Raw genomic sequence first — 26,737 nt, forward strand, 5'->3', positions numbered from 1 at the left:
GATGTCTTGTTCTCTTCTGGCATATAGCTTGACGCCATCCATGTAGAGGAGGTGGCAGACGGTTGCTCGAGTTGTATCTTGACTGTTTTATCCACCAGTAGCTGGTGCTTGGCTCCTCTGCTGTTCTTGCCCATGCCTTTCTGGATACCACTCATGTGTTGAGCTATGTGCCTTCTCATTTTAGCCACAATGATGCCTGACAGGATCTTCCATGTTGTGCAGAGGCAGATCATTGGATGGAACTGCCCCTTTCTGGGAGGCCTTGAGGACCAGGACTGTCCTAGCCATCCAGTGTGAGTTCCATCTGTGAGCAGCTTGTTAATATGTGCTGCCAAGCATTCGTGGAGTGCAGTTAGCTTCTCCAGCTAGTAGGTATGGACCATGTCAGGGCCCAAAGCTGTCCAACTCTTCATCCTTGAGATCCTTTCTTGGACGTGTGCTAGCATGATGGTTACTGGATCCTGAAACATCACATAACAACAATGCCCATTGGTTAGAGAACCTGAGAGCTGACCACATCAAACTCTCTGAACAGGAAACAGTAACCATCATGCTAGCAGACATCAAAGAAAGGGTCTCAAGTATGAAGAACTGGACAGCTGTAGGCCCTGAGATGGTCCATGCCTACTGGATGAAGAAGCTGACTGCTCACCATGAGCGCCTGGTAGCACAAATGAACCAGCTGCTAATGGATGGAACCCACCTTGAATGGTTAACTGAAGGCTGAACAGTCCTGATCCCGAAGGTAAAATAAGTAGGAATATGACTCAGTATATGAGCTGGGCCCAGAAGGGCATTGGTAAGAACACCAGAGGAGCCAAGCACCAGGTGCTGCTGGTCACTCGATACTGTAAGACCAGACAGACGAATCTGTGCATCTGGGAGCAGCTAAGATACAGCTAAGATGCACACACTCTCACTCTCTCTCTCTCTCACACACACACTCTCTCTCTCTCTCTCTCTCTCTCTCTCTCTCTCTCTATCTATCTATCTATCTATCTATCTATCTATATAATACACACGCACAAACACACAGAGAGACTTTAAAAATGAAACTATGAAAAACTGGTTAACTTGGGCTTCCCAAAGAGCGCATTAAAGCTGTAGCATGCTGGGCAAGGCGATTTTTCCTAGATGATGGTGGTGAGAATGACAATGATGCTTGTGTGTTTCAGACATGATTCGGCGATGGTGTACGCTGGAGGGCGGGTACCTCAGTTACTATGACAGCGAGAAGAGTGCTGCAGCGATTGGGAGGGTAGACATCAATGAGGTGGTAAGCCTCGCCATCAACAATATAGAGACCATGACTGCAGCAGGGTATGTTGTCCTCTCCCCTCACGCTCTCTTCTCTCAGTCCCCATTCTTCTTTTTTCCTCCACTGTCCCTCTCTTCTCTTCCTCTCCATCTCTCCACTCCTTTCTCTTTTTCTTCTATACATTTATCTTACTTTGTTTGCCCAGCATTCCCCATGGCTGATTTAAAAAAAAAATAAAAAAAATCTCCCTCTTATATCTCCCACACCCTTTCGGCCTTCTCTCTCTCTCTCTCTCTCTCTCTCTCTCGCTTTCATTCTCGCTTTTGGTCTCTCCCATCAGTATGTGGTGCTTGACCATCTTGTAGGGGTCAAAGGTTACAAAAGTATTTCATTTACCATTTCTCTTCACACCCACACCCACCTGGCTCAGTTTCAGTGTGAGCGGTGTAGTGTAAAAATATCATCCTCCTGACAACAGCAGGGAGCGCAGGCCACCCCGCTAGCAGCTATTAACAAGGTAGCCTTTGACCTTTGGCTGCATTCTGGTGTTCTCCTACCTGTAGCAAGAGCAACAGACTAACAGAGATTAATAGCCATCTTCTTTCCTTTCACAGGTGTGTTCATATATTTGTGTCTGTGTGTGTGCTTGTGTTTGTGTGCATGTCTCTGTCTGTTCAGTTGATTTAATTATTTAAATCTCTCTTCCCCCTTAGGGCAGTGTTCACCTTTGAGATCTACCTGGAGTCTGAAAAGTTGCTTGTGTTTGGAGCAGAGACATCAGACACACAGAAAGACTGGGCCCACGCCATTGCCAAGGTACACACACACACACACACACACACACACACACACACAAAAAGAGTGCTAGGTAATATATTTATGCTGACAAATGGATTGAAACACTCATGCACAAAACTCTAATTTTTCCATTGAACAAATGCCCTGGTAATACATGTGCAGTGACAAAATAATTTGAGATTACACCTTTCTACATCTCATGGCCGCTGAGAGTTTCTGTTGTTACTGTGCATTGCAGTGCTCTGAAAGTCTGTGTGTGCGTGTGTGTATGTGTGTGTGTGTGTGTGTGTGTGTGTGTATGTGTGTCTTGCCTTCAAACACAAACTGTGCCTTGCACAGTCCAGAAAAAAAAAGTGTGCGCGCGTGTGGGGGTGTGTATGTGAGTGTTTGTGTGAGTTCATGCATTAGAAAATTGCTGTTCCCACATTGCTGTCTGACTGATGTAGATGGGTGTCCTTGTCCATGTGAGAGCCTTTTTCCAGTGTTAAGACTTAGACAGTAAATTATTAAAGGAGCTTTAGTCTTTCTCCTCCCATCTACACTTAGCTTCCTCTGAAAGCAGTACAACTCGGGTGAGCTCGCGTTCCTCACTGCTAAAAATGCCTGGAACAATGTTTAGCTTCTCTTCAGTGTGTCAAGATGTGAAATGAACTCTGTTCCAGAGCTGGTTTTCATCTGTTCATCCCTGATTCTCTCCATTTTTCCCACAGTAACAGATATTTTTACCTCTCAAATTCTCTCTTTTTCTGTCTTTCTAGTGTTTTGTGCCTATGAGGGTGGAGTCTTTGATGAAGAAGGACTATGAACGTATTGGTTGTTTGTACTATAAGGAAGGTCACGACCTTTACCGCTGGAGAATAGGATGGTTCTCTCTGGTTGGTTCCGAGCTGTTCTTTTGTTCTGATGACGAACCCATGTCTAAGGGGATACTACAGCTTAAACGTCTACAGGAACTTAGTAAGAAAACACGTGCATGCTTGCATGCACACACACACACACACACACACAGTTGAAGTGAAGTGAAGTGATCAGTATTGTTTTCATCGAGTATCCTTAAGAATTTTAATTCTAGTGCATATCTGCAACTATTACACCAGCCTGTGCTGAAATATATGGGAATTTGTACCTGAGGAATAGCTCATTACATATTGATTCTCCTAATTATGCCGTGAAGAGTCGACGTTCTGAAGCGTTCCACTGAAGCCGGGCTCTCCAGGTACTCAGTTGGCTACCCCAAGCACTTTGCTTGTTGGCATTCCTCTTGTTGGGTACTTTGACCTTTGTTTCTACATCTCCGGAATGTCCCCAGCTCACCCAGTTCCACTGCTTTGCAGGGCATGGAGGGTGGTTCATGACGGCGACCCCGGTTTAGGCAGGGCTTCCCTTCACACGCATTCGGCGACTTAACATGAGATTTTGCAATGCTTTCGATCAATTGAGCTAAAGCATTGTGTTGAAAAATCTATCAGAAATCAATTTTTTTATTATATAGATATAGAAATGTAGAAATGTATGTTTCAGGGCCGGAATGTGTATCAAATCCATAAAACTGTTTCACCCGTTGCGGGATTACGAAGATGATGCCTCGTTTAAATCGTGGATCCTTGAAATGGAGTCTGTCACATTAACCAGGCATCTCCACTGGGCTCTCAGATGTCTACAGGCACCAGAACAGAAGCCCCAGAAGGCTGAAGCTCTGTAACATTGGATTAGAGCACATACAGACCCATGTACCGCCGCTGACCTGATCATCTCATTAGCAGTTATGTGACTAGCGCTATAGAAAAGAGCATTAAAAAGTTCAAATCTAATTTTGCCATTTCTTGAGATTTACATTGAGCCTTTCAGGATGCAGTTAACAGCGTGCTTCATGTTGCCTGCTCTCACATCAGTGAAAAGCTAATATCCTGATATCCTGAACCTTGGCCTTGTTCCAACTAGTGGGTGTATGGCAAAATGGTTTAATTAATACGTACACAAGCATGCTGTGTCTTATTGCGACACTACATCAGAACATAATTTCCAATGTCACTCCAACATTCTCCCAGGTCATCAAGTCCTTATCTTATTACTACGTACTCTACCATTTGCATTATGGTTATATCCTAACGATGTTGCTCAATATTATGCCACGTTTTAGCTCACCGTTCCTGACTTTAGCAGGCCTAGCTCCCCAGCTGAGGAAGAAGACAAAAATCCCTGCATGGGGTGTTTGAATGTGGCAGCATGAATTAAACCTGCGCTCTAGTGCCAGGACAAGTAATTGAATTGCAACAGGTGACCAGGGGAAACTCAGCACTTGCCTTGTAATGCCCTCCCTAGAGATGGCCAGTGTTTCCTCAGCTCTCCTGCCAGACTTCTGTTCTACACATTCTGACTGAGGGGCTCAGGTGGTTGTTGGCGGCTCAGGTTTTTTTTTTTTTTTTTTTTTGGTGGCTGTGGAGATAGCAAACACCTGATTGATTGAAGCTAAACAGAAAGATAGCTGGGCTGAGATCTGCCGCCAGCAGAACTGCCTTTGAATGTGAACTGCTGAAAACTCTTGCCCTTGGAGGAGCATCAAAGTTACACTCCGAAACAGAACCCGCAGCTGGGTGAGTCTGGAGGTGTTAAAGCTGGCAGGTTTGGAGAATCAGCTGGCGCCCCTTAGCTGACCCACTGGTGTACTGCGTATTGGATGCTAACTGCCAGCTTCCTTTATTTGTGTCATGTCTGTTGAAGCTTGAGTCCCTTCCATAGGCTCTCCAAAATCTAAAAGCTAACGCCAAGCTCTGTCCTCGGAGATGTTTTGCTTTTTAGTTTGTTTTTTGACTTGTATGAAAAAAAGAGTAATTATTCCGATCAATGACCTTATAAAAGGAGCAGTTGTCTTCATTGTCTCCAAATGACCCTGCTGTCTAGACTGTTCAAGAAGAAGGTGAACTTTTTTGATCACATTTGTGTGGTTTTATAATGGAGTAACTTCTGCTCAGGTTTTTTTTCAGTGGATGTCTCAGGAATGTTTCCTGTTCTTACCTTATACATCTCATACAAGACCAAAGATTTACTGGAATTCCAATAATAATTACATCACGACAAGGCCATTTGGCTTCATTTGAACCGCTAGTATAAAATTCCAGAAAAGGACAGGATGAACACATTAGCATTTGTCCATATTAAGCTAATGTTGGATAATATTGATGGCTAATAACTTTTTGCATAGTTGTGCTTAATAAAGCTTGTGTTGTCAATTTGTTAACTTGCACTCAATAAAAACTGTACAAAATTAGCTGCCCTTGAAAGCTTCTAGGAGTTAATTAATGCGCCTCCCTGGATGCCTGTTTCTATCTCCTTACTGCTACATTGCTTAATCCGGTGAAGACGGCCACTATCTTGATTTAGATTTCTACCGTGCCTTTGCTCCTAAGTTTATTTATTTATTTTTTTTATTTATTTATTTTTATTATTATAATTTTTTTTTATAAAGGTTCCTCGTTAAAAAGTTGCAGAACCTCCAGCCTCTGTGTGGCAGATCCAGCATTTTATGTTTTGGTACCATCTTGGTAGATGTGGGCTGTGATGGACGGCTAGGAAGAGCAGAGGGCGGGTGCTAGAGCGGGTCGAGGAGAACTGAGAGGTGGTTAGAATGAACGGTAGAGGAAGCAGAGATAAAAGATGTAAACTGTCCTAAGCCGCTCACTCAGGTGTTGGAGAGGGCTGCTCACTAAATAGGCCAGTGCATTGAGGGCTGTTTGTGTGGGTGTGATAAAAATTGGGCGGACAGCGTTTCGACAGCCTGCTCATGTACACGCTGGGAAAAATAATGACCAGCGATGCCAAGCTCACAGACGAGGGCAAAACGATAGCAATACACCATGTGGCTCCTAGCTAGACAGCAGGCCTTGTCATGGCTCCGCTCCTGAAGAATTTGGGTGCTCTGGGGTCCCCACTCCCCATTTAATCCCACTCCTATATCCTGTCTGTCTGTCTGTTGTTGCACCTCGTGTTCTTAGCTTTGATCGTGAGTCTCCTGCTCATGTGTATGCCCATGTATACTTCTAGACCCCCTAAGGGCTTCCCTCTTGCATCCACAGCTGTCTCCACTCATTCGGAAGGAGAGGAGAAGACCCAGGTCCTGCTCATGGTTGAGAGTGGCAGGTAGATCTCTACTCGCTAAAACACTGTTATGCTTGAGTGCTGCAGCTTGAATTCTTCCAGATCTTTTAATGGTAGTTTTCCTGTTGTTATGATTCATTTTGTGTGTGTGTGTGTGTGTGTGTGTGTGTGTGTAACAGAACCATCTACATGCATGGCATCAATAAACAAGACTTTGCATTGTGGTACTCTGCTATCCAATTGGCTGCTGGAAGGGACGGCAGGGCGCTTAGCAACCAGCAGCTGACTAAAAATGACGTGCCTATCATAATCGATAGCTGCATGGCTTTTGTCACACAATATGGTAAAAGTATTTATTTATTTTTTCCCCTTAAGCCTTTCTTAGTATATATTGTTAATTTTAATATTTCAAGGCTGACACATTAACATCTTTTGTCCTTGGTCAAAAGTCCTGGATGTTCGATTACATTGACTAAGTCTCTACGTATCCCAGGCTTGTGTCATCAGGACATATATCAGAGGAATGGTGACCCCAAGCGTGTGGCAGAGCTGCTGGAGGAGTTCAGCCAAGACGCTCGAAACGTCAAGCTCCGTGCTCAGGACCATCGGCTAGAGGACGTCACCGACACACTTAAGAGATTCCTGTCCCAGTGCGAGGACGCCCTTCTGGCGAAAGAGCTCTACCCTTACTGGATCTCTGCCCTCGGTTAGTACTGAAATGTCACAGAAACGATGCACACAGGGGACAGGTTGCAAAATCTCATATTTTTGTAATTGGACAGTAGCTGTCGAGTGGGCGATAAATGCATGTCTTGCCCTCCAGGGTTCCTGTATTGATTCGTTGATCATTAAAGGACAGGTTCACTTGCTTCTCATGGTCTATGACCATTAGAGCAGTGAGGGGCAATGTCTCTTTCTAAGGTGTGCAAGCTTTTGTTTTCTTATTTCAGATGAAGTGAATGAAGAGGGCAGGATTGAGAAGTACAGCACCTATATTCAGAGTTTACCCAAGGTTAATAGATCAACTCTGGCTGCATTACTGCAGCACCTGTACAGGTACACACATGCAGGCATGCCTGCTCCTGCATGCTCCTATACACACACTACTATACACTCATACATAACAAACACACACACACACACATTTACATTTATGGCATTTGGACACTCTAGAGCAACTTACCAAAGTACTTCAGTTGCTTACACCACATACATCAGCACATTTCTACACACACCTACGCACTCATTCTCACTCTCTCCATCTCTCTTTCAAACACACGCGAGCACGCACACACGCACGCACGCACACACACACACACACACACACACACCCCCACACACACACCCACAGACACAAACAAACTGAGTACACTTACAAAACTTCCAGAGTTTTGTAATGAGCTCTTTTGAACAAAATTCCTGAGTCACCATCGCCAGCTCTTATAAACCTACACACTTTTTCTTTGTTATTAGGCTTTTTGAGGGCTGGTTTACAAGTCCTCAGTAATTTTTTTTTTTTTCTCATAAACCCTCAGTGGGCCTGTCAGATTACTTGGAATATTCTGGAAATTACTGTAATTGTTTGGAGAACACTTAACTTTCCCACTTGGCCGATTTGGATTGTGGCCTAACGTGTCCCCTGTGATGAGCCACAATTATTGTTTTGTTTTCTTCACAAACTGAGACGTTAATATTTCTCCCTGACTGTTTACCGTTGCTTGTGTGTCCATTTGGGTGCATGTGCATGTTTGTGTATGTGGGAATGTGTTTCAGTGCAAGTCTATGTAATTGAGTGTGTGTATGCGTGCGTTTTTGTGTTAGTTTTTTCTCCATTTTTTTTGGGACTGAACATATCCACGAATGCACACGTATATTCATATGCATGCGACTGACATAAGGGAGTGTGTGTGTCTGTCTGTTTATTTATTCTGTACTGTATGTATTTGTGTGTGTGTGCGCATGTGTGTGTCCGTGTCCTCACACTCTCACAAGGATCCAGAGCTGTTCTCACATTAACCAGATGAAGAGCGCCAGCCTGGCATGTGTGTTCTCGTCCTGCCTCTTCCAGACGGGTGGACATGCTGTTCAGGAGACGCGGGTGGTGGAAGACCTCATCAACAACTACGTCCAGCTCTTCTCCGTCAGTGTCCTCCACGCAATGTCGAATTGGCAGTGGGGACGAGGAGCTCTAGGAGTGGGGCTGCCCAAATGCGCTTGGACACATTTTACTGATTTAGGTCTTAGAAGGCCTGGTGTGTGTGTCCTTATTGCAGTGCCTTGCAGTGAGGGAAGAGGGAGAGGAGTGAAAGGAAAAGGGCTCCATTAGGGTATGAGGATGGCCAGGTGCTCTGACATGCTCATCCAGGACAGGGGGTTGAGACCGTTGTTCGGCTTGCCTGGGATTCTGGCTAGGGAGTCTCCCTGGTGCTTCCAGACTTGCTCTGATCCTGACTGTGCCTCCCCTTTATCTTCTGTGGGTGGCGCGACTAGGACTGGAATGGGCGGGGCCTGTTATTAGCCACAAGCCGTGCGTTTTAAGTCCTTGTGGGCTTCCCACTGTTTTAAGTGCTTGTGGGCTTCCCACTGCAGTAGTTCTGAAATCCAACTGAATGTCCTTGTCCATGGTCCTGAAACTGGATGAGGTGACATGAGAGGTAATGTAGGTGGGTTTTCTGGCTCTCAGCACAGAGCCGGTGTCATGACACCTTTGCACCCAGCCAGCTTATGGAAGTAACAGCAGGTTAATGCACATCCTGCTTTAAGAGTATTCTTGCCTGGACTGAAGAAAATCGGGATAAATATCCATGTGGCATCTCGAACACTGCACTCCTACTGCATGTCACTTGAGAAGGGGGTTGATTTTGCTATTGCGCAAGAACTTTTTTGCTGTATACTATATAATGGGATTTGAAGTACTGTGGAGTGCTAATTCCCCCTTGGCAGGCCTCTCTCGCTGTCTCTCATACACACATACATCTGGTAAAGCCAGCCTGCATCAGTGTGAGATATGAGCTTTTGTGTGACGAATAAGCGTCAAGCTGAACTAAAGATTGGCAGGCACTTCCAATGAAAAAGCACACAGCACAACAGAAAGCCAGAAGCAAAAGTATATTAAAACATCCCCATACAGAAAACTATCACTATTACACAGAACGGTGTGACATAACTCATTATTTCCCTTCGAAATTTAACAGATAATAGATGGTACAAAGAGACGTTTTTAATGTGAAGTTTTTGTTTGTTTGTTTGTTTGTTTGTTTGTTTTTGGAAAGGTCTTCAAAGCCAGCCTGAGGTTTTACTGTAATGCATTAATGAAAGGGTAAAATACTAAAGTCTAAAAGATCCCCCCCTCCTCCCCCTACTCAGGTGGAATTGCCCTTTGGTTGGAGATAAATCACAAACCGACTTGGCAGATAAAAATCTTACCTAGTAGATTACTTATTGAAACCTAATGTGTGGACTGGGGTGCTGGGAGGAGCAGAGAGGCTTTGTGTGACACTGTCTCTCACCTGCTGTTTATCTGTATGTGCCCATTAAACCAGGTCAATGAGGAGCAAGTCAGGCAAATGGAAAGAGAGAACAGCTTTATCACCAGGTGGAAGGACACCACGGTAAGTCACCCCTTTTAACCTCTCTGTTAGGGGGGGTGTGCGCCAGCTGAGAAAGCAATAGATGGTGTCTCTAATACGTATATGGTGGCGCATCTCGTGTGCATATTTTATAAGGTGTCCAAATGTGCGTGTGGACACGCAAGTGCTGTGTTCGCATGTGCATGTTACATGCACGTGCACATGGAGCATGTCATTGCATCATGTGGTTTTGTGCAGTGTATCGGTGTTTGTTCATCTGCATATGTTTGGTAAGGGTGTGTATGTTTGTAAAGGTGTGTTCTAGTAGTATGGGATCGAATTTAACAAGGAAAAAAAAACATTAAAGATGATGCTGTTGTTGTTTTTGTTTGCTTTTTTACATTAAAGTTGAGACAGGGAAAGTTTTAAGCTGAATGCAGCCATGCAGAATAGACGGTCAGCTCTTTGAACGGACAATTCTATTACTGTGCCTTCAAGTCATGGGGAAAATTGGGAACCCACTAAGACAAATGAAAAGAGGAAAATGTTTAGGAGAGGCAGTGGAGTGTTCTGGAAGGGGACAGCAGGGCGCTGGGCTACTCTGGACTACGCACATGAGTGCTCGATCCTGCAAAGCACACAAGATGCCACAGGCAACTCCGCTTTGGTTACATATATTTACAGAGTGATTTGTACATGTAGGGGGAAAAGATATCTGGTTCATTATGAGCCTGTAATGTACTGAATAGTCTGTGTGTGTGTGTGTGTGTGTGTGTGTGGGGGGGGGGGGGGGGGGGGGTAGTAGTTATTTAGAAAGTTTCAGTGAGGGACATAATCATAATAATCATGGTTTTATACATATAAAACACTTATTTTACAAAATGTTTCACATAAAAATACATTGGATATAAAAGAGAAATGGAATAAATTAGGAGAAAAGCAAAGAAAAAACAGCAAAAATGAGTATATTGGGATAAAAATAAAAGACAAAATATAAAACAAAGGAAAAAAAACCCCAGCAGAAAGTAAAGTGCAGAACACAGAAAAAACAAAAGCAAACTGGAACAGGCAGGTCTGAACACTGCTAGGAAAAACAACCTAGATTGTCTAGAACCCTCGGTTCACTGGGATACGAATTCCAGAGCTTGGCACCATAACAGGAAGACGCTGCTTCACCTCACTTTAGTCAGGTATTGCAAGTATGTAACTTGATGTGAGAGCTCCCGGTGGGAACATGCTAATCGATACACTGAAGTACGATGGAGCGAGGCACGTGAAGGCCATTAAGAGCACCTTCACATCAATCCTGAAGACACGGGTCGCCATTGCAGGTCTCTGAGAACAGGTGAAATACGTTCCCTCGTTCTCATGTCAAATTCTCACGGCATCCTTTTGCACTTTTGCAGTGATGGAGTTCTTTGGTAGGCCCGAAAGAGCGTTTTTGTTGTGCCGACACACTGAAACAGCTGACAGTGAAAAACACGCATGCTTGTGTGTCAATGACACTTAAACCTTGGGTTTATTTCTCAGTTGACAGAGTGCTGATTTGCAAGTGCATAACTATTAAAGCTAAGTATATTGTTAAAAGAAACGTGTGTTTTTTTTTAGTTTTCGAAGATAAGGACTCTCGGGGCAGCAGTGCAACACTACTTCGCCATTCCAAATAAGGAATTCACTTTTGTCTTTGTTTAGCTGCAGAAAGTTGTGTCTCATGCACTCTATTGTCAGGGTCAGTAACTAGGGACATGTGCAGTTGTATATCGTCTGCATGTTGATGGATTTATTAATGATCATGGCTAACGGAAGCATGTATAGATTAAATGGTGCCATTCCAAGGATCTGACCTTGAGACAAAGCAAGGGACTCGGGCATGATTTCTAACGTTATCCTCACGGCTGCTCAGGCAGGCTTGGAACCAATTTAGAACAGATCTGAATAGACCAACCCAGTTTTGTAGCCAGTGAAGTAATGTCTTGTGGTCAAGTGTATCACAAGTGGCACTAAGATCTAAAAAAAAAAAATCCAAGAACAGATAGGTTACCTGTATAGGTTCTTTGATTTACTTTAAGATCACTTAGAACTTTAAGAAGTGCTTTTTAATGTACTATAATGAGCCAGAAAGCCAGATTGGAACTATATTTAAGCTGTCAGAAATAAGACAATGAAAATGTGGTTTCTACTCAATTATACGATTGAACTTGTCTAGAAAGAGAATATTTGAAATATACTCTATAATTGCTGAAAGGTTATTTCTCTTTTTTTTTTTTTGGCTTGCTTATGTAATGTCATATTGTTAAGTGGCATGTTTGACTTCAGCTGTATATCATTTGGATACAAGCGCACAGATACAGTGGTAGAAGCTGAATGGAGTGTTGATTGCTCTTTGTTAGGTTCATCATTGCTATCTCGCCACGTGCAGAGTTCTTTAGTAAATGCAGAATTCTCTCTTCTGTCATTTACTTCTTTCACTGTCTCATTTGGCATCAAAGATCTGTGCTTTTTTTTCAAAAAGGAATAAAGACTGAAAGGAAGGAAAGAAATGCTAAAAATCACAATGCCCTTTTTTATTCTGAGGGCACATCAGTAACAGACTCGCCATAGCCATCAGCGAACTGACACAGCTTTGGGCATGACCCGAGTTGCGGGTGAAGGAGAGGAAAAGTCATCATGTTAATGGTGGCTGCAGTGTTTTGGTTGATTGGTTTAATACTGGAAAAGTGGAAAAGCCCCATGAGTTTCCGCCCATCTAACGATTCATGCTGGTAATGGTGTCTCAGCTTTTAGTCCATGTTTTTTTTCTACAGGACATGAAGTAGAAATAAGTTGTATGTTCTATTAAAGCTTCATTAAATATTACGTAGAATAAATATTGCAGTAGTGGTATGTATGGTATGGTTCTTGGTAATGGAAGGTGATCACCCTTTCTCTTCTGTAAAGGCTGTCTAGAATTTGCGGATTTCTTCTTATTTCAGTATTGTGACAAAACCGTAAAGCCAACTTACCACTGCCCAACAAAGGGCTGGTCATGTGACCAACAAGTCAGCTGTGAAATGGCTATTGATCTTTCACGGCAGTGGTGTTCATTTTTGTGGTGGGTGTGATTCCTTCCAGATGATGACTGGTCAAAACTGCACAGTTTTGCTTTGTTCTTATTTCATAATTTGTGAGGTTTGTGAGATGAAGCAAATTAATTGTGTGTGTCTACAGTTCTCTCCAGCTGGTGACTTGATCTTTGAGGTTTATTTGGAAAAGAAGGAGCCGGGAAACTGCTGTTTAATCAAGGTGTGTGTGTGTGTGTGTGTGTGTGTGTGTGTGTGTGTGTGTGTGTGTGTGTGTGTGTGTATATATATATATATATATATAAGGAAACCTGGGGCGATAACTGCCACCAACCAAATCAAAGAGGAGTTAATCAAAGAAGTGTCTCATTTAATTTTGTGAGTAATTGTTTTATCAGCAGTAGGAGAAAGCTGCAGGTAATGGACTTATGCAGGTGTGAAACCTCAGTAAACTGTGTGTGTGTGTTTGCATTACCCACACTGTTTTCCTCAACACATATATTTATTACAACTTTAACTCAGATGTTCACTATTTCAAGTATTGTGGGACATCTTGTTTTGGTGGTGGTGGTGATTGCTGCATTGCTGCTTCAGGTTTCTCCCACCATGCATTCTGATGAGCTGGCTGATAACACTCTGCAGATGAAGGGCATAGACACAGGCCTCCAGGATCTGTGGACCACGTTCGAGGTGATCGAGAATGGAGAACTTGGTATGACTCAACATTTGCATGCACAGGTGCAAAACAGGCTAAAACATTGCCTATATCTGTAAACTGTGAAGACCCATCTAGCAGCTGTAGTGTTGCATTACAAAAATGGCCAGCGTGCATAAACAAGTGGTTGTCCTATTTATTGGAATAATTTCCTTCTAGTTGTGAGAAACTATTAAGTGACTATGATACGATGGAAAGTGTTTGTGAAGGGGGTGTTGGGGGGGGGGGGGGGGGCGTGTTAGCTCCTTTTATACAGATTAGGACTGGATAATAGATCTATTTTGCACTTGAGTGTGTTTTGTAATCAGGCTCAGATTGGCTCGGGAAAATTGCAAATTTGCAGAATGCAATTATGTGCTTGTGGAGGCCAAAAGCAACAGCAAAAAAGGTATTTAATTTGTAATAGATTTTTTAAGGTTAGACCTCACTGATTTAGGAATTAAGAATTTGGGAGATTCATTTGAAGATTGAATTGAAATGGTTCAAACTGACACCCATTCCTAACTTCTTGTCTAACACGTACACGTGCATATAAAATTCCATATCGATGTTCCACTGTGTGTGTGTGTGTGTGTGTGTGTGTGTGTGTGTGTGTGTGTGTGTATGTGTGTGTGTCTCTCAGAGCGTCCCTTACACTACAGAGAAAGGGTTCTGGAGCAGGTTTTGGAGTGGTGCACTCTGGAGGATCCCACCTCAGCTTTTCTGCTTATCAAAAAATTCCCTGTGTTGCCCACGTCCTCCACTCCAGGTAGGGCATTTCCACCCCTCTTCCAGATGAGGGTCTCTTCACGATGGCCTTACTGGGAAAAACAAGGTCAAAATGTTTTTGCACCAGGGCTCTTTCCTCACGGTACACCACCATAGTAAGAAAGATTAGGTAGCATACCAGCTTTCTCAGCAGTTTAATATCCGTCTCTGAAAGAACTTTCATATGCGCTTTCTTCTCTCGCTGCTGAATGGAATCGTTTGGCACATTAGAGCAGGACACATTTAGCGTGTGCTTTCTGCCACTTCTTTAGCCATTCAAAACAGTAATAGCAGTCAAGAGAGCACCTTGGTCTTTTATTAGTGTGTTACTGAACCGGCATATCATATGCAACCTTTAACTCACACAGAGTAATAGCTTCTGTTTTACACCTCACTAAATTATATTAATATCTATTGGTCATCCTTCTGATTACCGAGGTGTTTGCCATTCGCAAAGCTATTTAGACCTGTAGACTATACCCTCGTGAAATCTATCTATAATAGTTAAGCTGAAAGTCTAGTTTGAGAATGTGTCTTGATTGACACGCAAAGTGTTGTATATGGCAAATTACAGATCGTGTGTGTGTGTGTGTGTGTGTGTGTGTGTCTTTAATCTTTTAGAAGACCTAAAGGATTACACTAAAGGAGAGCAGCTCAGGTTTAATGATGGTTCCTCCAAACTGCTTTCGGGTCACAAGTTTCAGGACAGATATCTACTCCTGCGGGACAAGAAACTGCTGCTGCATAAAGATTCCAAAGTAAGAATCTGTTGTTCTTCTCTGTCTGACTGCCTGTCTGTCTGTCTCTGCCTTTCTACGCTTCATTGTTCCCCTTCTCCTTCTCTCTGTACTCCCATCTCTCATTAGTTTTTTGCCTCCAGTCCTGACCCCACTCACGCCACTACACATACCCTGCCAGGGTTGTATTTCGTGGGGAAATTTCTGCTGGTCGCACCGCTGCAGTGGCCGTGTGCACTACCGCCGTTCGCCAGAGGGGGCGCCACAGCCGCTACCGCATCCCGACATTGCTAATGATTGAGAGACCGAGATGGGATGAAATTAGTTCCTCTGGGCCAATTGGATGCCCCATTTGCAGCATGCTATAAAGGGAGTGGGGTTGGTAATACACCTATTTCCCCATTTTGAGAAGTAAAGATGCGTGAAGCTCCTTCTACATGGTGGAAGGATTAAAACAGTTCTGCTTGTGTAAGCGTGGCGGTGCACCGCACTGCCTGTCGTCGTGCCGCGTGTGATCTGCACTATCTCCCCACGGGGTGCGCCTGGCTCACGCCGACGCACCGCCTCACTCAGACAGCCACGTGTGTTAATAATTTAGATTTGAAGGAAACTGCATACATGTGTGCGCATGGGGGGGGGAGGGGCGTTCTTTTCTTAATTGGTGTAAAATGCAAGTACTTTAGAATGTTCTCCTAGTTATTCAGTCAAGAAGGTGGAAATCAGCTCTGAAGTAGAAATTTAATTGACATTCTGATGCCATTGTTTTTCAAGTTTCCTTTTCTCCTGCAGCTGGGCAAAAGGTTTGTGTGTGTGCAAAAGGTTTTTTTGTTTGGTGTGTGTGTGTGTGTGTGTGTGTGTGTGTGTGGATTTGTTATCACTGTGTTTGTCTGACTGTGCTGCATTGTTCATTATGTGTGAAATACATCCCTTCAAGACAACATTCCAGTCTTGTTGGCATATGCTAGGTTAAACAAGGCCCTTGGGCTCAGTGCGTCTGTACACAGGATACGCCGCGCTCTTCTCCTCTTTTTCCGAGAAGAGAACACTGGGGAATAAACGAATATCAGCTCAGCTCAGCCATTTGTGCCCAACTGCAAGTCTGACTCAATTCCAGCACTTACAGTGATAGTTTAGGGAAAATGTGGTGAAATTTGATGGAGACATTTTCACTGTTATCTCCTCAAGTAAATAGGATGTTATTACCCACTGGATGTAGAGCTGTATAGAATTATTGAGAACTGTATATTATTTATGTAAGAAGTTCATATGGTCTTGTATGGAGTGTGAGTGTACATTTATTATGAATTATATCTTCTGACTTTTTTGGGGCCAATTAGTGTCTTGATATTGTGTTTCATGTAATTCCTTCCCTAGAGTACGAAGCCAGAGAGAGAGGTTCCCGTGGAGTCTGTGAAATGCTACCTAGGATTGAGAAAAAAACTGAAACCACCAAGCAAGTAAGGATTAGGATCCATTAATCCAGTAGCAAATCATGTAACAAAACACAATTAAAGGACATATTTTACAAATAGTTTTGCATAATTATGGTTTTTCCACCTATAGCATCACCAGATTCAATAATACACTGTAACCTAACAAAAGTTTCACATCTCATATTTAGATATTTTGAAATAATACATATAGAAGTCAAAAGTGGTAGAACAAAATACATTGGTCAAGCTTAATTTTGTCTCTGCTGAAGACAGACAGTAACATTTAAAAAAATATTAAGATAGTTTCCAGATTGTTCTGTGCCGTCCTCTGTCCTCGTTAATATTACTTGGTGTGTGTGCTGCTGCCTCAGCGTCCCGTGCCAGTGTGCGTGGCCTTACTGGCGTAGGTCACGATCCTGCCTGGGGGGACAAACCTTTCTGATGCTCCCCAACACCACATCTATATCTCACAATAACACGACTGATTAAATGGAATCGGCTTTTAACAAATACAAATGATCCATTTTGTCCTTTCCCACTGCGAACACCACACGGTCTGATTTGCTCCTTTTTTTTCCCCCCATTTATTTTTCAATAAATTTTTGAAGAAGATTGGAATGTTTTACCAGTTATCACTTTCAGTCGGAGTATAACAATACTGCTGTGTCTGTAATTCTAACAGCCGATTCCCATTCAAATGGGGTTGGGGGTGGGCGAGTCTATGGGAGGCAAAGGACGAAGAGTAACGGAGAAATCAATCCTAGGCATTGAGCACAGAGTTGGGAGAACGAGAGGGCAGGAGACATCGAGTGGTGGGGCCTCAAAGCTCCGGGTGCTCTCAATGTGCAGCAAGCAGGAACTTTTCCTTTCAGGCAGAAGAATGAAGTTTGAGCAAAGAATAAAGCTCTCGAGAAAGCATTGGAGAAGCGTCATCCATAGCAGCCAATCATCACAGAGAGAGAGCGAGCGAGAGAGAGAGAGAGAGAGAGAGAACAGAAGAAGACAGGTGGCAGCTCAAGTGAGCCTGAGGCCTATAACTTTTTCTTCTTCTTCTTTTGTCTTCGTCGTCGTCTTCTACGTCTTTCCAAGCTCCCCTGAATCAGTGGACATGACATGTTTTGGCAGGTTTCCAGCTGATAATATAGGCAGAAATGTCTGTCCCTTTTGTGTCGCCCTCAGGTCACGCACGGCAGTGTTGTATTTTGCTCCTGGGCCAGTTGTGTGGTTCTCTGTGCAGTTAAACCAGCACTGAGAGGCTCGCCTTGAGTGTGAACTCTTTTCCAGCAGCACGAAACATACAGAAACCGACTGGACTGAAATTTAAAAGTGCCCCGAGCAGAAGCTCATCACTGCTTGATAACTTCCTGTATTTGGTGAAAAAAAGTTGGTGGTACGTTGTAAGAAAGAAGCCACGGTGTCTCTCGGTTCACGGCCCATGTCGTCCGTCCTTGCCTCATCTGTCGGGCTAGCAAATGCAGAGTGTTTTTATTCGTGGCACACTGTCGCTTTTCTGTGCGCTTAAATTCGTTAGTATCATGTACTGAACTGTTGGCAGAGAGGCCCTCCTTTAGCCTGAGTTTTTATTCCACCCACCAGCTCTTTAAACTGCACTTAGGTGTTATTTAGGCCGCTGTGGAGGAAGCTAAGCTGAATTTTACGGTTGCTTAGCGCCTTACCAACCCTCTGGGGGTCACGTTCTGTGACTGTGGGAAAGAGTTGAGAATAGACTTAAATCGATATGGGGTCCTTGGTGAAATGCTGGGAGGATCAAGGTTTGTGTGCTTTTTTCATTGGCCCTCTCTCTCTCTCTCTCTCTCTCTCTCTCTCTCTCTCTCTCTCTCTCTCTCGTTCTTGTTCTCCCCCCCCCCCCTCACTTTCTACCTCTCTCTTTCTCAACAGTTGGGGCTTTACCATTCACACTCAGAAGCAGCAGTGGTAAGTGCAGTTCATTTTGGGATAATTAATAAAGTCAATCATCGATGAGTATTTCTATATTATTGTTTTTTCTTCTTTACATTGGACTTTTTAAAAAATCTTTAGGCCTTGAACCATGCTAGATGTAGGAGATATTTGCTGCAGTATTTTAATAAGCCATAAATTACAGTTACAGCAAACAACTTTAATTATGACCTTTGTATGCCCTCAAAAAGGTATTTCTGCTGTGAGGGAAAAGATTCTCAGCTGGAATGGGTTACAGCCATTATCAAAATCAAGGTGAGTGGGTTCAATTACAGTTCTACATGTAAATTCTTAATTAAAGTGCCTTAAAGAAAAATTCCAGTGATTTTCTCCAAAAACATATCTGCATGCTTCATAGTGGCTTAATACAGTGTGAGTGGGGTGTGTTCTTTTTTCCCTCTTTGTAAAATTTTCTTTCCAGAAGAAGGATGTAGTAAAAAAATTCCTCCCACAGGGCACAGAACAAGGCAACAAAATAGCTTTGAGAAACTCTTAATACGGCGGTGCAATGTTCTCCAACAGTTGCATATCTTGTGGTAAGACCTGACAGTACAGAACATAGGCAGGTTTATAACTCATCTGGGGCACAGCTCTGATGTGATTCACAGTTTTGCGCTGAATTTATTTTTGGGGGGTAGAGGGGTATGTTTCTTATTTACAAATCATTATTTCTCAGAGGTGCATGGTAGATAAAATTTGTAGATTGCTGGATATGTGCAGTGTATCTTCCGGCCCATTCCTCATGAACCACCACGAAATCTGACCTGCTCCCTCTCCGGCAGGACACACGCTTTCTCTGACATCACATTATGAGATTACAAATAGCACCAACACAATTACTGATTTCCTCTGAAGAAAATGCATTTGCTCTCTAAAGCGACAACAAACTGGTCATGTTTTAACTAAGCATTTTCATGTCCTGGCAAAGCGTCAGGGTCAGAATTCCTACATGAACGAGGGAAAGGTTTTTGGGGTCGTGGTTTTTAATTTTTTTATTTTATTTATTTTTTGCCGGCATAAATCACATTATCTGGAAAAGTCTGTTAGCGGGAATAAGGTCATGTAGACTGCCTCACATAGACTGCCTCAATCACACCGACTCCATCATCACCAGCACCTTCTCTCGGCGGCGCAGGCGGAAGCCTCCAGACCAAACGCGCGAGTCGGCTCGCTGTGTGTTAATAATGGCGGCAGAGGGGCCACACTGCGGGAGAAGCCAGTGATGACTGAGGCGTCACGTGGCTTCCTGCTTCCTCACATCCTGCCCAGCTGCTCCTACCTTATCTGACTCCCTCAGACCTCTGGTTTTATTGCGAGCTTTTGCCCTTCTTTCTGCGCTTTTGCTCTGACACCGTGATGCAGTGTTAAAGAAATAAAGTGCTCTGAATAGCTTTAAAGGAGATATCTTGAGCATTGGGCAGGTTTCTGCAAATGGTGAAAGAATGACAGAGACAGAGACGGAGAGACCCAGAACAAGGACAGAATGGAAGCAATATGTTTTGAAGTTTTTTTTTTTTTTTTTTCTTTTTTCTGACACTTTTATACACACCTTGTAGTGAATGTTTCGGCACCGCGCTGAGAGTGCAGGAGACAACCCAGCAAGTAGATTAATTGATACCTTCAGACTGAAGCACTTTCACACGCTTCCTCCATCTTTTTAACCACCACTCTCTGAGGTGTGGTTTCCATAGAAACAGGCGAGGAACACTGGAGAGGTAAGGATACAGGTAGACGAGGCCTCCCCATGATAAAACGAGAACGTATATGCCCGGAAGAGGATCAGAGGCCACCGAGCTTCTGCGAGAAAAAAAGTACAGGCTGTGTTAGCGAACAAGAAAGGGAGCGTTCCGGTTGCTCGGGTACTGGTGCAGAATGTTCCGGCACACTTGTGCCTACATCATTAAGGTCTTAAAGTTGCTTTTAGTTAGAACTGAGATTGGAGTTTCAGGGCATTTAAAGATAGGGGAGCGTGTTGCGCTGTGCTTGTTTTATGACATGGAGCACTTTGCTTCAGCTTTTAACCTAAAAGCAGAAGTGCGCAGCACTGAGCCAGTTTCTCAGCTTTTCCTGCTAATACCTACTTCCTGAATGCATTTATTTAAATTTTTTTTTTTTTTTAACTAACCAGTTTAACTAAAAAGTGACAATTAGCAGTCCTCCTGGCCTGGAGCTTGACACCCCTCCCTGAAGGAATGGTCCACTAAAATGTAGTATCTGAAAGTTGCATGCCGTTTTCGGTTGTCTTTTATCATACTGGAGTGTAACTTTTTGTGCTTTCGTGTAGTATGGAGAAGACTTATGGATTTCAGGAAGGAAGGGGATAAGCAGGCCTTCAGTTCCCTGGAGCAGCAGGGAGCACCATCCTCCTCACTGGCACGCAGACAGCATGACTGCAAAAGGCAGTAAGGAGGTCAGGATCAAAACGCTTCCATACTGACCCATCCGGCAGTAGTCATTTTAACACGTGTGCCTGTGCGTTTTAGTAAGTGTATGTCATCTTGAAAAAGGCTGCAGTACTCACACATGGGCAGTTTGGCCATTTAGGCTACTACAGAAAAAATGGTCTCCCTGTGAACCTGCATAACCTGATTGCAAAAGCTAAAGAAACCACAGCCACAGGGAGGAACCTGAATATTGTTGCTCTCCACTTTAATCCCCAGGACAACAGCATGGCGGGCACGAATGTCCCTGCTGAGAGAGCGCGGGCAAAGAATTCGGACGAGGCCGATTCTAAATATAACACGGCCATGCTGGAAGGCTGCTTAATGCCTACAGACCAAACAGGGAACACCAGGACTGGAGCTGGCGAAAGAAACTGTCCCCTCCCCTCAGACAAAGGGGTTGTGAAAGGGCCACGCCACCCAGTCCTGGGTGATCATGGCAGACCCCCACACAAGGGGGCCATGTATGGGTGTGCTGTGGGGCACATGCAACAGAGTCTCCTGAAGGAGTTGAGCACTGTCCTTAGCCAGACCAGGCGCGTTCCCCGGGAAGAAAGCTGAGAGCTCACCAAAGGGGGCAGGCCGGCGGGGGTTGATGCATCACAGCTGTAAATAGGAAATATTTATAGCTTATATATGGTCCAAGTATTTCATTTTTTTTTTTTTTTTTTACCTTATAGCAAATACTGCACAAATATTATTATTATTATTATTATTATTATTATTATTATTATTATTATTATCTAGGATATCTAGGAGCCCTTAGGAGTGTGTGTGTGTGTGTGTGTGTGTGTGTGTGTGTGGTTATACATGTATGCCTCTTTATGCAACCTTATTTTCCAAATTTGACTATAATTCAATTTTTTCTCACTCCACTGACAAATCTATGACAGGTTAGGTGACATAATAAACTGTTGTTTCTAAGAGATATGTATTTTGCATTCCCCTACACTGTACCGTTACAGGATAATTTCGATCAAAGCTACATTTAGTGAGGCAACTGTTTACATAGGCCAATTTTCTGTGCTTAATTTCCCTGTTTTTAGATTGTCATCATTGTTAAAGGTCAAACTGGACACTACTTTGATGATGTGAAGGCACTGAGCAGTTAAGGTTCTGTGTACAGTACAGTGGACCCAGTTCCAGGTCCTAGAGATTTGCCCGCAACAGAAATTGGCTCCATCCCCAATCTAACAAACCCGATTCACTTCATCATGACCTTTAGGGTAGTGGAGTTTCCAGCACTGGACACTGGCACCACTGATATAGAAAGTTTTGAAAGCAAGTAGACTTTTCAGAATTGTGCCTTCCAATCCTTTCCATGTCTTCCGATATTAATATATCCTAAACTTTTTTTTTTTTTTTTTGTCTCAAGTAAACGTAAGTTCTGGTGTACTGTGTTGCAGTAAAAGCTCAGGATTTCAAATCACACAGCCAGTGAATCATGAATATTCAGCTGAGAGGGTACATTCTGGCTTTTGTTGCCAGGGTTTGGTTTTAAATATTCATTATCATTTTATGATGATTCACTTGGCTGCTGCATGCATTTCAGTGTTCTTTTTAAATATTCTAATTGTGCACTTATGGCTGTTGTCAAAAACTGAAATGTATTCTAAGACTCTGTGTGCCATATAAATAAATGAGGCTAAAAGTTATTTTGTGTTCTTATTTTGTGTTCTTTTAGGGGTTTTGGTATTGGGTTGTGTTAGTAATGCAACAGTGAAGAGGCAGGACTGTGTTGACCCAAGGATTCTCAATGTTTATAGGTGTATTACATGACAGTGAACAAACTTATGAAGAGACAGGAGGAGCAGACAGGGGGGATAGATGGAGAGGGAGACAGGAGGAGATGAGGGAGGGGATAGATGGGGAGGGAGACAGGAGGAGATGAGGGAGGGGATAGATTGGGAGGGAGACAGGAGGGGACGAGGGAGGGGATAAATGGGGAGAGAGACAGGAGGAGATGAGGGAGGGGATAGATGGAGAGAGAGGGAGAGAGAGAGGAGGGAGGTGGATAGATGGGGAGGGAGACAGGAGGAGATGAGGGAGGGGATAGATGGAGAGAGAGGGAGGGAGAGAGAGAGAGAGAGAGAGGAGGGAGGTGGATAGATGGGGAGAGGGTGTATTGGGCCTCAGAGGCCACAGCTCAGGGCACGTTATCACCTCCTAAACTTGATGCTGCTTTCACAGAGACACAAGGTGTAGAAAACAGTCACAGAGACATTCAGAAAAATGATAGAGGCACCAACATAATATAATACAGAATCAGAAACAATTAAACAATAAAACAAATAAAGAGGCACATGAATTCTTTAAGTTGACATGCTTTTTCATGTGAAAGTGTTTGTGTTATATGACTGACAAGTGAGGCCAATTCAATGCAATTGTTTTATTACCATATAAACCATAAGTGCTGCTAGCCAGTGTAAGACCTTTGTGTTTTCCTGATTGTTAATTCTATAGCCTATGTACCTGTGTTTTATTCTCCATTATGTGTGTTCATAAAAACGCAGAGCAGATTGCAGATAGCACAAGCGCACAGAAGCTTCATCAACATGCCCTCGTCAGCCAGAGAGGTTTGTGTGACACACCTGTGCTATTTCCTTCGTTAGTTGCCTTTGTTGGAATTAATTAGCGTGGTTATAAGCGACAACCGGGAGACTTTGACACCTCGAGTACAGCCAGATGTCGAGATTTTGAAGCAACGTGTCACTTTTCTGCGCCCGTCATTCAACTCTGCATGCGTGTGTGAGGGAGGAAGAGAAAGTGTGTGTGTTTGTTCTCTTCTCACCTGTTAACAATCGGCTCCTTTGCTACATGCAGCTTTGCATGTGCTACAGCTCTTAACCCCCTCTGAAGGGTGCCATATGGCTGCAGCTACATGAGTGAGAGAGCTGATATAATTAGAGGTGTTATGCACCCCACACTGGCTGTGGTAAACAAAAGAAAATTGCCACAGTGGCTTAAAGGAACACGAAGGTTCCTCCATCATGTTCAGCATGTATGTGTTGCCACAGAGTTGTCTCCGAGTGATCATGTCCTGCACATCTCTGCAGTAGTTGCCAGCAGCAGCATGCAACTTTCTGTTTTAGTGAATTAAGTAAAAATAGGCATTGTTAAATCGTTAATAGCAGGCCAATTCCCAAAGAACTACGGTTCCCATATGTTACGGAATGTGCAGATGACCTTTTTCTATCCCTTGCAGTACTGCTGTATCTGTGTGTTGTATTGGTCTGGTTTTCATAAGCCTGTCCTACTGTTAAAAAAATAAATAAATAAATATATAAATATATATATAAAATAAATAAAGAAAGACTGATCCAACAAAACTCCAACAGCACCTCAGAAAGCCCAATTTTAAAAAAAATAACATGAGGCCAATATGATTCAAACGTTTGCTCATAAAAGATGCAGTGTGTCCCTGTAAGCTGTTATTACTGGGTGGCTTCTGTTTGATCAGGTACAGGCCAGTTCACAGTTATTTGGGATAGGAAAAAAAAAGTCCTAGGCACCCAAGCCACTGAGTAAATGACACACCTTCTGATGTCATCATTTATTGATCGCCCTCATCTGATTCAGCAAATATTTGATCGTGCTGAATTAACTGTACATAACTAGTTATTTATTTATTTATTTAAAATCAGAGGTAGAGAGTGGTCTGTTGGGAATGGTATGAATGTTCAAGTTGCTCCTGGCTGATTGACAACTTCTTGAGCTTGTTTTGATGTGTAAGTTGAGAGTGTTTTACTATATAAGGTTTCATGGCTCTTTTTTTCTTGGACCTAAAAAAGGAAAGTGAATGAGTATCGCAGCTATAGCTTTGTTGTTGTAGTGAGATACTGTGTGTAAAAACGCACAGTTAAGAAGGCTGTTTTTCTCCCCTAATAACACTTGTGTCCATTCTAATTGCAAACCAGATCACATCCCTATGTTTGTGTGTCTATCGCTGCCCGTAAAACTACTTCAGGTTGTCTTTCCCAGACTGGACTCTTGATTTAATCAAATCGAGACAACTGTGCCCACAGTACAAACAAAAGGAGCTCAATCTTGCTCCCCTTCATCTGGATATTGGCCTCTCCAGTTGGGTGTACAACTTTATCAGCACTCGCCGGCCAGAAAACGGCTGGGCTGAAATTACCACTGGGAATTGGCAAACACAAGAGGACTCTGAAGATGATGTCTGAAGTGATATGGAGGGCCAGATTCTTAGCTCAAATTATGGCAAATTACATTCATCATGGCCCGTTTGTTTCGATTAGAGCCGGATGCGCTAATTTACAGTATTATTTGCACTCCATGGAATTGGTGGCCTGGATCTCGATGTGTCTTCTTTGGCTACCTTGGCTAGGCTAAATACCCATTGTTAAGTTATGCAGTGGGGTACATCGAATAAAGATGTAGGCTGGGCGTGTAGGAAGCCAGCCAGCATATGTGTGCGGCGAAGGGATAATGAGTTGATATTCTCTTTGAATTATTCACAGGCTAGGGTAAGATTTGGGGGAGTTATGAATCATTATGAGGCTTATCATATCAGGATTAATAAGCTTGATGATATCGCACCATTTGTTCATTTGGCACAGGACTCCATTTTTTGTATCATAATATGCATCGCTGCAACCCTCCCCACCTCCACATCAACCACCATCTCTTCATGCTTTTAACTGATGCAAATATAGCAACCCATCGTTGAATGGCAAGATGTCTGATTGGCTGCATAACAACTATAGCTGCTAATTAGCAGCTGAAAGACAATGCAGAGTTGATGCGAGATAATCTCCGATCACACATGGAAAAATTGTCACAATGGAAAAAAATAAGAGGCAGAAATGGTGTGGGTGGCTGTGTGTGACAGAGAGACAGCGAGCGAGCTAGTATTGAAGTAAGACCAAAAGAGTTTGATAAGACAGGCGAATGAATCTAAAGACACTACAAAAGAGAAAAAACAATCAAACAGTATAAAGCAAGGAGACATGCTGGATTTCCTGTGGCGTTTTCCACAAACCTGTTAAAGGCTCTTGGTTTCCTAAAGGGATCTAAAGGTTTTCTACATAGAATTCGTGGTTCTAAATAGAACTCTTGAAGAATCATCCTTTAAAAAGTGTATGAGATCAAAATGCCAGTAAAATAGGCCAAAATCAATATATACCAGCACGCTAATAAACTATAATAAACTAATAATCCCTTTTCACAACCTCAGTATTCTCTTTATCTGTTACATAAACCATGTGAACGTATGCTAAGTTAACGAGTTCCTCTCGTACAAAACTAGCCCACTTGCACTTGAAAGCAGCGTTATTATTTGTAGTATCTACTTTGGTACTAAGAGAACCCAAATAAATACCTTACAGTTCTCTCATAGGGGGAGGAAAGTGTGACTGCAATTCTGATATGAACCACTAGAGGCTTGCTCGTAAGGAGCTGATAGTGCGGGTCTGAAGGTTATGGTCTGCAGATAGACTCTTCTTGCAAACTCCTAATCAGGACTGAAGGAAGACAGTATGGACAGTATGTAAACACAGGGATTACATAACACTGCATAATGTGAAGGCTTAAGAACCAACTATAGTTTTCCATACTGCCGACACCGATGCCCTGCAAGGTCGCACATTCACTATGTTAAACCTTAAATTAAGGTATCCGAACGGCAGACCTCTGACAAAGCAAACTTGTTTAGCATTAAAGAACTTAGAACGTTGGTCATGCATTTTCTCATGATTTATTTGGGCTATGCAATCAAAGTTTCTCTTTCAAAAACTTCTGTTAATTATGATTTGGAGTCAGATAAATTATGTTTTACACACGTTATACCTTTGTCCACACGTATTTCAGTCGTTGCCTGTAGGTAAGCTGGCAGTGGTGAGTAAATGCGGTAAGAAACCCCCTACACAACATTAGAGCTGTGTTAGAGCTACGCTGATGTTTCTGC

The 26,737-nt window shown here is 43.1% G+C and overlaps 1 protein-coding gene across 10 annotated transcripts in view; it reads left to right on the plus strand.

Annotated features, from left to right (window-relative positions):
• Positions 1 to 22,466, plus strand: part of arap2 (ArfGAP with RhoGAP domain, ankyrin repeat and PH domain 2) — a 61,324-nt gene extending 38,858 nt beyond the window's left edge. For 9 of the 10 annotated variants that reach the window (XM_081694862.1, XM_081694866.1, XM_035520093.2 and 6 more), the window contains 18 exons: positions 1,176 to 1,320; positions 1,972 to 2,074; positions 2,815 to 3,013; positions 6,130 to 6,193; positions 6,331 to 6,494; positions 6,645 to 6,857; positions 7,102 to 7,207; positions 8,144 to 8,291; positions 9,694 to 9,762; positions 12,928 to 13,002; positions 13,374 to 13,491; positions 14,117 to 14,242; positions 14,863 to 14,999; positions 16,353 to 16,435; positions 18,311 to 18,346; positions 18,562 to 18,625; positions 20,655 to 20,780; positions 21,031 to 22,466. In XM_081694862.1, coding sequence (XP_081550988.1) covers positions 1,176 to 1,320; positions 1,972 to 2,074; positions 2,815 to 3,013; positions 6,130 to 6,193; positions 6,331 to 6,494; positions 6,645 to 6,857; positions 7,102 to 7,207; positions 8,144 to 8,291; positions 9,694 to 9,762; positions 12,928 to 13,002; positions 13,374 to 13,491; positions 14,117 to 14,242; positions 14,863 to 14,999; positions 16,353 to 16,435; positions 18,311 to 18,346; positions 18,562 to 18,625; positions 20,655 to 20,780; positions 21,031 to 21,372 — 2,318 coding nt within the window. In that variant the 3' untranslated portion in view covers positions 21,373 to 22,466. The remainder of the gene's footprint in view (positions 1 to 1,175; positions 1,321 to 1,971; positions 2,075 to 2,814; positions 3,014 to 6,129; positions 6,194 to 6,330; positions 6,495 to 6,644; positions 6,858 to 7,101; positions 7,208 to 8,143; positions 8,292 to 9,693; positions 9,763 to 12,927; positions 13,003 to 13,373; positions 13,492 to 14,116; positions 14,243 to 14,862; positions 15,000 to 16,352; positions 16,436 to 18,310; positions 18,347 to 18,561; positions 18,626 to 20,654; positions 20,781 to 21,030) is intronic. The other variant, XM_081694868.1, reaches the window with a different exon arrangement.
• The last annotated feature ends 4,271 nt before the right edge of the window (positions 22,467 to 26,737 follow it).

This window comes from Electrophorus electricus, chromosome 13 (assembly GCF_041902795.1).
Source record: "Electrophorus electricus isolate QZ-2024a chromosome 13, ASM4190279v1, whole genome shotgun sequence".
In the NCBI taxonomy this organism is placed as follows: Eukaryota; Metazoa; Chordata; class Actinopteri; order Gymnotiformes; family Gymnotidae; genus Electrophorus; species Electrophorus electricus.